Below are 10,172 nucleotides of genomic sequence, written 5' to 3' on the forward strand. Positions count from 1 at the left end.
TCAGACAATCCTGCGGGGTGATTTATACACACAGAGTGGAATGCATTTAGCCCCTCAGTCTGTACATGCTAGCAACACTTTTTCTCTATTTCCATGTGAAAGGTTCATTAGTCACAGCCTTTTTTCAGGATCAAATTTTTTATGTTTTGCTAGATGTGTGGTCTATTATGATATGCAATATATATATAATGCAAATAGAAGCATGTCTGTTTTTTCAGACTGGTGACAAACGATAAGGAAAAGTGCATTTTATACCTGTGCAGGTGACCCCATCTCCGGTGTACCCTTCGTAACAGGTACAGTTAAATCCCCCGTCTGTGTTAGAACAGGTTGCGTCATCATGGCAGTTGTGTGTGCCATTCGCACATTCGTCGATATCTGTGGATACAAACAACACGCGTTTCCAGTGCTGAATGAACCTATGAGACTTTGTGAACGTTTTAAAATGGAAAATAATGGAAGTAATACATGCAATGTAACAAGTACAGACGCAAAATACAATCCCTATCGCTCTTACCAGCACACGTGACTCCATCTCCACCGTAACCGTTGGTACATTCACAGCTGAAGGAACCGTCCGTGTTGGTACAGGTTGCCTGGGCGTGGCAGTTGTCTGTGCCATCTACACATTCGTCGACGTCTGTGGATACAAATAACACATTCATACCATCTGTGCTACTATGTGAGTAAAGCTATGGTGCATTGAGTTTTGATACATTACTCTATGAAAATAATGCATTTTTTTAAATATAATGTCCAATTCAAAAGCGATATACAATCATTGTCCTTACCAGTACAGGTGATACCATTTCCACTGTACCCTTCAGTGCAATCACATGTAAAAGAGCCGTCCGTGTTGGTACAGGTTGCCTGGGCGTGGCAGTTGTGTGTTCCATTTGCACATTCATCGACATCTGTGGATACAAATAACACTGTCTTGTCATCTGTGCTACTATGTGAGCAAACCTATGGTGCATTGAGTTTTGATACATAACTCTATGAAAATAATGCATTTCTTAAATGTAATGTCCAATTCAAAAGCGATATACAACCAAATGATCTTACTAGTACAGGTGATTCCATTGCCGATATAACCGTCACTACATACACATGTAAAAGAGCCGTCCGTGTTGGTACAGGTTGCCTGGGCGTGGCAGTTGTCTGTGCCATCTGCACATTCGTCGACGTCTGTGGATACAAATAACACATTCATGCCATCTGTGCTACTATGTGAGTAAACCTATGGTGCATTGAGTTTTGATACATTTCTCAATAAAAATAATGCATTTTTTTAAATATAATGTCCAATTCAAAAGCGATATACAACCAAATGTTCTTACCAGTACAGTTGACTCCATTTCCACTGTACCCTTCAGTGCAATCACATGTAAAAGAACCGTCCGTGTTGGTACAGGTTGCCTGGGCGTGGCAGTTGTGTGTTCCATTTGCACATTCATCGACATCTGTGGATAAAAATAACACTGTCTTGTCATCTGTGCTACTATGTGAGCAAACCTATGGTGCATTGAGTTTTGATACATAACTCTATGAAAATAATGCATTTCTTAAATGTAATGTCCAATTCAAAAGCGATATACAACCAAATGATCTTACTAGTACAGGTGATTCCATTGCCGATATAACCGTCACTACATACACATGTAAAAGAGCCGTCCGTGTTGGTACAGGTTGCCTGGGTGTGGCAGTTGTCTGTGCCATCTGCACATTCGTTGACATCTTTGGATACAAATAACACATTCATGCCATTTGTGCTACTATGTGAGTAAACCTATGGTGCATTGAGTTTTGATACATTACTCTACACGTATGAAAATAATGCATTTTTTAAATGTAATGTCCAATTCAAAAGAGATATACAACCAAATGTTCTTACCAGTACAGGTGATACCATTTCCACTGTACCCTTCAGTGCAATCACATGTAAAAGAGCCGTCCGTGTTGGTACAGGTTGCCTGGGCGTGGCAGTTGTCTGTGCCATCTGCACATTCGTCGACGTCTGTGGATACAAATAACATTCATGCCATCTGTGCTACTATAGAGTTTTGATACATTACTCTATGAAAATAATGCATTTTTTAATGTAATGTCCAATTCAAAAGAGATATACAACCAAATGTCCTTACCAGTACAGGTGATACCATTTCCACTGTACCCTTCAGTGCAATCACATGTAAAAGAGCCGTCCGTGTTGGTACAGGTTGCCTGGGCGTGGCAGTTGTCTGTGCCATCTGCACATTCGTTGACGTCTGTGGATACAAATAACACATTCATGCCATCTGTACTACTATGTGAGTAAAGCTATGGTGCATTGAGTTTTGATACATTACTCTATGAAAATAATGCATTTTTTAAATGTAATGTCCAATTCAAAAGAGATATACAACCAAATGTTCTTACCAGTACAGTTGACTCCATTTCCACTGTACCCTTCAGTGCAATCACATGTAAAAGAACCGTCCGTGTTGGTACAGGTTGCCTGGGCGTGGCAGTTGTCTGTGCCATCTGCACATTCGTTGACGTCTGTGGATACAAATAACACATTCATGCCATCTCTGCTACTATGTGAGTAAACCTATGGTGCATTGAGTTTTGATACATTTCTCAATAAAAATAATGCATTTTTTTAAATATAATGTCCAATTTAAAAGCGATATGCAACCATTGTCCTTACCAGTACAGGTGATACCATTTCCACTGTACCCTTCAGTGCAATCACATGTAAAAGAGCCGTCCGTGTTGGTACAGGTTGCCTGGGCGTGGCAGTTGTCTGTGTCATCTGCACATTCGTCGACGTCTGTGGATACAAATAACACATTCATGCCATCTGTGCTACTATAGAGTTTTGATACATTACTCTATGAAAATAATGCATTTTTTTAATGTAATGTCCAATTCAAAAGAGATATACAACCAAATGTTCTTACCAGTACAGGTGATACCATTTCCACTGTACCCTTCAGTGCAATCACATGTAAAAGAGCCGTCCGTGTTGGTACAGGTTGCCTGGGCGTGGCAGTTGTCTGTGCCATCTGCACATTCGTTGACATCTTTGGATACAAACAACACATTCATACCATCTGTGCTACTATGTGAGTAAACCTATGGTGCATTGAGTTTTGATACATTTCTCAATAAAAATAATGCATTTTTTTAAATATAATGTCCAATTCAAAAGCGATATACAACCATTGTCCTTACCAGTACAGGTGATACCATTTCCACTGTACCCTTCAGTGCAATCACATGTAAAAGAGCCGTCCGTGTTGGTACAGGTTGCCTGGGCGTGGCAGTTGTGTGTGCCTTCTGCACATTCGTCAACATCTGTGGATACAAACAGCACAAGTTTCCTTGGATAAATGATGCTGTGAGAGTTTGTGAATGTTGTGAAATGGAGGTAATGTATGGACTGCAACAGTTACTCAATGTATAATCAGATTTGTTGTTCATATAATTACCGGTACAGTTGACCCCGTCTCCATGGTAACCGCCGTGACAGTCACAGATGAAGGAACCGTCCGTGTTGGTACAGGTTGCCTGGGCGTGGCAGTTTTCTGTTTCATCTGCACATTCATCGACATCTGTGGATACAAACAGCACAAGTTACCGCTGATGAATACTCCAATGACACTTCGCAAATATTGTAAAATGGAATTCAATGGAGGTTATTCAATGATGTTATTATAACAATAATTTATACTGGTCTTAGTTGCAAATCTACAGTTATTATACATTTACATCAAAAGTACTATTGGCACACCAAATCAGTGTGCGTCCTTAATTAATATGTTCTAGTACATCCCATTCTACTGTGCCTGGTCCCGCAGCCATCTTTAGGTTCTGATTGTAGTACAGTTCTACGTGCTCAATCAGGCAGTCAAGACGGCCTTCCTTCGCAGGGCCTACCCACCCTCGGTGCCGGTTCCTTGCTGAAGGCGATGTTGCCTTTTGTTGGGTAGGTAATTTACGAAGAATATGCACTTTGGATATTGTCATCATGCCCCTCTCATACCACAAAAAAAAGACCCCAATGATCAACACGTTCTAGCCATAAAATGCATATGACTATCAACCGCGCAAAATGTTAACACTATGCTATGTCAAACCGACCTCAATACTAGAAACGCAAAGCCGGACGAGGACAACATCTGCTTGACGATATCCAATTACCACAAGGCTTAATGCGCGATCATAAGGAAGACGTGGATATATCGCTATACCGGACGGTGTAGGGTGAAAACTGAAATTACTACATCCATCATTAAACAGCTTCCGCGAAAAAAAAAATCTGCATCATTTCGCAACGGAGTACATGCGACATGCCAAAACGCAAACAATTGCGGCAAACGAGACATAGAGATATAGGTGCGAACACTCAACGCAAGACTCTGTCGCTGGAGGTTACCCTCCAGTCACAGAGTAAAATGGTTCTAGATATTCTGCAATACCAAAGAAACTTCCAGGGCCTTGATCTAACCTGTGGTTTGTCCGAGTCGTCGGAAGATTATGTTGGGTGCGCCCACACCCCATACTTGGTTGCTGCTAGAGCTGATGTAAACTTGTTTCAGACTTCCTTCGATTCGCTCCCAGCTACTGCCTTGAGGTGTCTCAGCACTTAAACCTGCAATGTGAGACGGTTGTATCAGTAAAACATAAGACATCGTCAATTGGGAACCCGGAGAAGGGAGCACGCTGTGGTTATGCATTAAAAAATCACAACAATTCAGAATAGACGAGACGACAGACATTAACTAGAAAATGTAGTAATTATAACTTTCAGTTATTCCAAACGATCATGTTCCTTGCATGATATCTTTCGCTATGGTACCGACCAAGTTTCCTTTTCTTAGATGATACATGAAGTATAGAAATGAAGGAGCCTACCGCGCCGTACGAAGATCTGGTCGTTGCTGTCGACACCCCAGACTTCGCCATTTCCTGATGATATTTGCTTCAGCCCTTCGCTGACCTGTTCCCACCCAGTTCCAGGTGAAGCCTCATTACCAGCCGTTCCCGTGCGGTAGAAGATCTCGTCGTTGTTGTTCACGCCCCAAACGCCGGCTAGTCCGACCGATATGAATGCCATCCCCCCATCGATCAGCTGCCAACCTGTTCCTGTATGTGTAGGGACGACAGAGCACAAGTGTGAAGACAGAGCACAGATTTCAGTTTATTGGTTTGTATGTATTTGTGACACGTTTGATGGAAGCGGTGTCTCACCTGCTGGATTACTTGCGGTGATTCCAGTTCGCCGATAAATCTGACCCGTGGATTGCACGCCCCACACCTGATTGCTGGTTGCGCTGACATACACCTGCTTCATCCATCCTTGAATCTGGCGCCAGCCAGTTCCTTGAGGAGAACTCGAACTTATTCCTAAAGTAGAAGAACATTAGATATAGACATAAGACATGTACATTTCCAAATAAGAGTACGGAAAAGTCATTGCTCTTAAAATATTGTCAGCTGTTGTAGATTTATTGTTTATGCTTTCTAATTGATGCTAGAAAGAAACCTGTAATAAGCATATCTTATTCTAAATGGTCTTTTCTTCTAATTTGTATAATTTGCACATCACTGTGTACATCTCTGTCGAAGCTACCTGTGCATCGAATATCATGGAAATTCTTAACTTGAAAGTTCATCTGTGTTGGTAGAATTCATTCTTGAAATAGTTGAACTGTAATTTCCAACACAAAAATTGGACTCAAATTTTCGACTGCACAACATCAGTTTTTGTCAAGGAATGCACAATCCACTGCTGTCGTGACGTCACGTTATGCAGATAAAACACGTGACTCAGTGAGCAGTGGATTGTAGGTTGCAGGAAGTCTATGGCGCCCACCGTCTACATCCTTGTAGCACCTAAGGACAAAACCCCTAAAGAACACAAGTGTGGTGTTATCTATCATATTAAGTGCCAAGGCCAGAACATCAGAGGCCCCTGTAAAGAAACCTACATCGAGGAGAGCTGAAAGACCAGGTTTCTTGAGCACCAACAAGCTCAGACGTCTCAGAAGTTTCCCAACATATACATATAGAGTCACCGGGTCATTCGGTTTCACTGGACAAAGTTGACATCTTGGACACAGAACCAGGCTTGTTCGCTAGAGGGATGAGAGAAGCCATCTACATCAGAGCTTTACAACCATCCCCGAACAGAGACGGTGGGCGGCATAGACTTCCTGCAACCTATAATCCACTGCTTACTGAGTCACGTGTTTATCTGCATAACGTGACGTCACGACAGCAGTGGATTGTTCATTCCTTGACAAAAACTGATGTTGTGCAGTCGAAAATTTTGGTGAGTCCAATTTTGGTGTTGGAAATTACAGTTCAACTATTTCAAGAATCATGGAAATTCGTTGTTGCTTTTTCAGTTATCCTTGAAAAAAATTGACAAAACCACCCTTGCAGTTCCAGGGCAAGCTGCTAGGGGGCCAAACCTACCCTGCTACTTATTCAGATGAAAAGCTATCTGCCACCACAATACCACGACCATAGCATGTCCAGGGCTAAAGATACAAAATCGGAATTTCTGTTGCAGTACCAAGGTTGACCACCAGGGAGCCTAAAATGGGTCTGGTCTTGACCTTCGACTCCCCAAAACCTCCCTAGTTACCAATACCACCCGTAATCCATCCATTCTTAAGTTATACTGTCCAGGAATATCCGGATAACAAACAGACACACAAAAACTATACGTCTTTTTCTCGTGAAAGTAATAATGAGCGTGCTAATAGTGCGAGTACGGATTCTTGTTTTGACAGACTTTAAATCGATTCACTCAACATATATCTACAATTTATGAACACAGTGCATCTGTTGCATCCTAGAATGTCGTCTATCCTAAAAGCGCTTTTAGGATAGAAGCGCTTTAGGATAGACCGGCATCCAAAATGTGCTTCTATCCTAAAAGCGCTTCTAGGATATCCAGAACACGTCGCAAGCGAGGAGCGCATTCTGGATATCCTGAATGCGCTTCTGTCGGAGCGCATTCAGGATAAGCCGACGTGTTTATCCAGAACGTGCACTTGTGGGAGGAGCTTAGTGTCTCATGAGGTGGAGACTATCTTGCATGTGATTTTTCGTAGTCAAAAGGCCGCCATCTTTGTTGTCCCCACGCGGTCACTTCCACGTAGCTTGCACAAACCAAATCATTTTGGGGGACTACGTGGGCCGGTCTAACCCTCACATAATCACGTAAAATCTAGGTTCAGCGGTTGCTTTATAATCTGCGGATTTTGATCACGTAGATTACGGCAGGTGTCGCGAGGTCAAACTAAATATGGAAACTTCGGTGTAAACAATCACCGGAAGTCACCGCTGCCATTTTCTCGCGACGTGTCACCATGGACCCCCCACACCGAGGTAGTATCGCTATCTCCGGTTCGATAGTTCGAAACAAACAAGAAGCTGAAATTCACCAAACCATTAACAAAGTCACCCTGCACAGGAGAAGACAGATGTCGACCTCCTTCGACAGGAGCGCATTCAGGATATCCAGAATGCGCTCCTTCGCTTGCGACGTGTTCTGGATATCCTGGAAGCACTTATAGGATAGACGCACATTTTGGATGCAAACCTATCCCAGATGTGCTTCTATCCCAAAAGCGTTTCTAGGATATCCAGAATGCGCTTCTTCGCTTGCGACGTGTTCTGGATATCCCAGAAGCGCTTTTAGGATAGAAGTACATTCTATCCCAGAAGCGCTTTTATAAGATAGACAACAATCTACTATTCTTGTTAGACGAACATCTGCTTCTATCCAAGAAGCGCTTTTGCGATAAAATACAACCTGAGAACTGAATGGCTTGGGGACTTGATTAATGTGCAGCTGGGCGTTTTCATTGACTGTCATGTTTTACGGTACATTTTGTAGTACATCTTGGGATGCACTATATTGAGAAGTGCTTTCTGTGTTTTCCTTGTACAGTTATATGGATAAAAATCCTATAGTTGCAATCAAAAGGACAAAATAGTGTTTAATCTGCATGGAATTAAGTTTAATGAATTTTCCATTATCTGTATACACTGTATACATATCGTCCAGCAGTGAGCAATTACCTCTGTGCATTAACTTACAATAAAGATAACTTTTATTATAAGATTTGTCAACTTTTCTTTGCCTAATAAACAGATTTATCCATGAAAGAGAAATAAAAGTTACAAATATGCAGTACGACAGGACTTTGAGAAATTTATCACTAACTAAAAGGATTGTTGCATATATATATAATCTCATCCAGTTCCTCCATGCTTTTATTTCAGAAAGAAGATGTCTTAGATAAATGACTGGGCCAATATCATTTCAAAATTTTAATAAACCTTCAAAACAGTATGTTTCGGTTCAACCAGATAGTTGAACATTTGTCAACAAGACAAAAAAATTGTACAGCGTACTTTCAGCATACCCGCAGCTCCTCCTGCGTCAAAGTTTAACACTACTGTACTCTGAAAATGCTCTGAACACAAGGGCACTCTTTCCAGATGAATGAGCATTTTGCTCCATGAAATCTAACTTGTGAAACATGTCACACAAAAATATTGTGTGTAAGAATATCTCGATCGCGAGGTCGAACCAAATATGGAAACCTGGGCGTAAATAATAGCCGCTTGCGGTCCTGTCAATCACCATGATTGACGGCGACAAAGAAGCGCGTATGGGATATCCTGAATGCGCTCTGGTTTAGAGCGCTTTTAGAATAGAAGCACATTTAGGATGCAGGCCTATCCCAGAAGTGCTTCTATCCTAAAAGCGCTTTTAGGATAGAGCACATTTGGGATAGTACAGCATCTAAGGTAAAGAAACCAAGAACACTTGCCCAATGACTGACCTAATCGTATAAAGATATCATCGTTGCTGTTGACTCCCCACACAATGTCGTTCCCTGATGAGATCTGTTTTAGTCCGCCATCGACGAGTGCCCAGTCCGTGCCCGGAGAGGATTCGTTCTTGTACGTTCCAGTTCTGTAGTAGATCTGGTCGTTACCGTTCACTCCCCAAACACCTGATGGACCAACCGACACGAACTTCAGCTCTCCGTCAGTTTGTTGCCATCCGGTTCCTACATTTGTAGAAAAAAATGGATCCTCTGAATTGTGTCATGACCAACCAGCATGTCTCAACAGTAATTGTCACATGCAGGTCATTTGATGTTAAATATGACTATGATTAATCCCGTACATGAGTCAGTTTCTTAAGTAGTGACAAACCAGGATTGCGTGTACAAAGTACAATCAACATGGAATGTACCTTGAAGTGGTCAGTTAAGTCATTAAATCCATTGATGAATTTCTTTACCTAAATCATTAGTATGAAGTATGCCAGTTTAACACTCTATGTCCTTCCAAAAACAATTACTTAAGCAGCTGGATACGAATTCAATTGGACTCGGTCAGATGGTTCAGGCAGAGCCACTTCATTTTGTCAGTGACACGGACGAAAGGAAGTGGATGTCGTATTTAAAAGAAAAGGTCATTTTAAAACTGCTGGTATTTCAGTGCCGTATTTTCTGCTAATATTGTCGCTATTATGTCATGATAACTTGGACATATTGTTGTTTAATTTAATACAGAACAATTGGCCTTTGCAAAAGGAGTGTTCTATTTATGTCAGAACTAATATCTACATGTAACTGTTAGAGGCTTCTTTGAAAACCGCCAGTTATACACCATTTCGTTCCGAGTCCGAGAGCTAGCTATTGGTTCCCATGAAAATCATATGTTTACACATGACTTATCAACAAATGAAGTTCTAGATCTTCTGCAATACGAGACAAACTACTAGGGCCTTCATCTAACCTGTGATTTGTCCGAGTTGACTCTACCTCCACCCACCTGCCTTCCCATCATGCATTGCTTCCTGACCTCCACCCACCCGCCTACCCATAATGCAGTGTTTCCTAACCTCCACCCAATGCCGTCCCATCATGCACTAGTGATTTCCTTACCTCCACCCAGGGCATGTTTTCAGTCGGCTTCCATAAAGCCAAATTAAAAACACGTATCGCCATTTGGCATGGAGCATAATCGGAAACGCTATCATAATCATAGTTTTCCTAGGCTTGGATGTTGACAATTCTAAGCTACTTAAACAGTAATGCTGACTATATTAGAACGTCTGAAATTATCACGGGAAAAATCTTACCTTG

General features: G+C 41.7%; 4 protein-coding genes across 5 annotated transcripts in view; 1 reads left to right on the forward strand and 3 right to left on the reverse strand.

Moving 5' to 3' along the window:
• The window catches only part of LOC118416894 (neuronal pentraxin receptor-like), a 626,618-nt gene that overhangs the window by 276,003 nt on the left and 340,443 nt on the right, over positions 1 to 10,172 (reverse strand). The window lies entirely within an intron of this gene.
• The window catches only part of LOC118416900, a 135,326-nt gene that overhangs the window by 42,599 nt on the left and 82,555 nt on the right, over positions 1 to 10,172 (forward strand). The window lies entirely within an intron of this gene.
• Positions 1 to 10,172, reverse strand: part of LOC118416887 (uromodulin-like 1) — a 388,377-nt gene that overhangs the window by 6,164 nt on the left and 372,041 nt on the right. The gene's annotated exons all lie outside the window — the stretch shown is intronic.
• LOC118416890 lies at positions 261 to 4,620 on the reverse strand. The gene is made up of 14 exons (XM_035822171.1): positions 4,496 to 4,620; positions 3,477 to 3,599; positions 3,220 to 3,342; positions 2,946 to 3,068; positions 2,693 to 2,815; positions 2,419 to 2,541; positions 2,145 to 2,267; positions 1,895 to 2,017; positions 1,615 to 1,737; positions 1,341 to 1,463; positions 1,066 to 1,188; positions 792 to 914; positions 518 to 640; positions 261 to 378 (listed from the first exon to the last, which is right to left on the reverse strand). Exons 2-13 carry the CDS (start codon positions 3,597 to 3,599, stop codon positions 623 to 625), a joined length of 1,371 nt encoding a protein of 456 aa, XP_035678064.1. The 5' UTR covers positions 4,496 to 4,620; the 3' UTR covers positions 261 to 378; positions 518 to 622.

This window comes from Branchiostoma floridae, chromosome 5, assembly GCF_000003815.2.
Source record: "Branchiostoma floridae strain S238N-H82 chromosome 5, Bfl_VNyyK, whole genome shotgun sequence".
NCBI classification, from domain to species: Eukaryota; Metazoa; Chordata; class Leptocardii; order Amphioxiformes; family Branchiostomatidae; genus Branchiostoma; species Branchiostoma floridae.

Excerpts from the sequence above, each read along its gene's own strand:
- LOC118416890 (XM_035822171.1), bottom strand. The coding sequence starts at position 3,599 with ATGTCGATGAATGTGCAGATGAAACAGAAAACTGCCACGCCCAGGCAA. Across the intron at positions 2,542-2,692 it reads AAATGGTATCACCTGTACTG|ACGTCAACGAATGTGCAGAT; the intron begins GTAAGGACAATG and ends TTGTATCCACAG. Across the intron at positions 1,189-1,340 it reads AAATGGAGTCAACTGTACTG|ACGTCGACGAATGTGCAGAT; the intron begins GTAAGAACATTT and ends TTGTATCCACAG.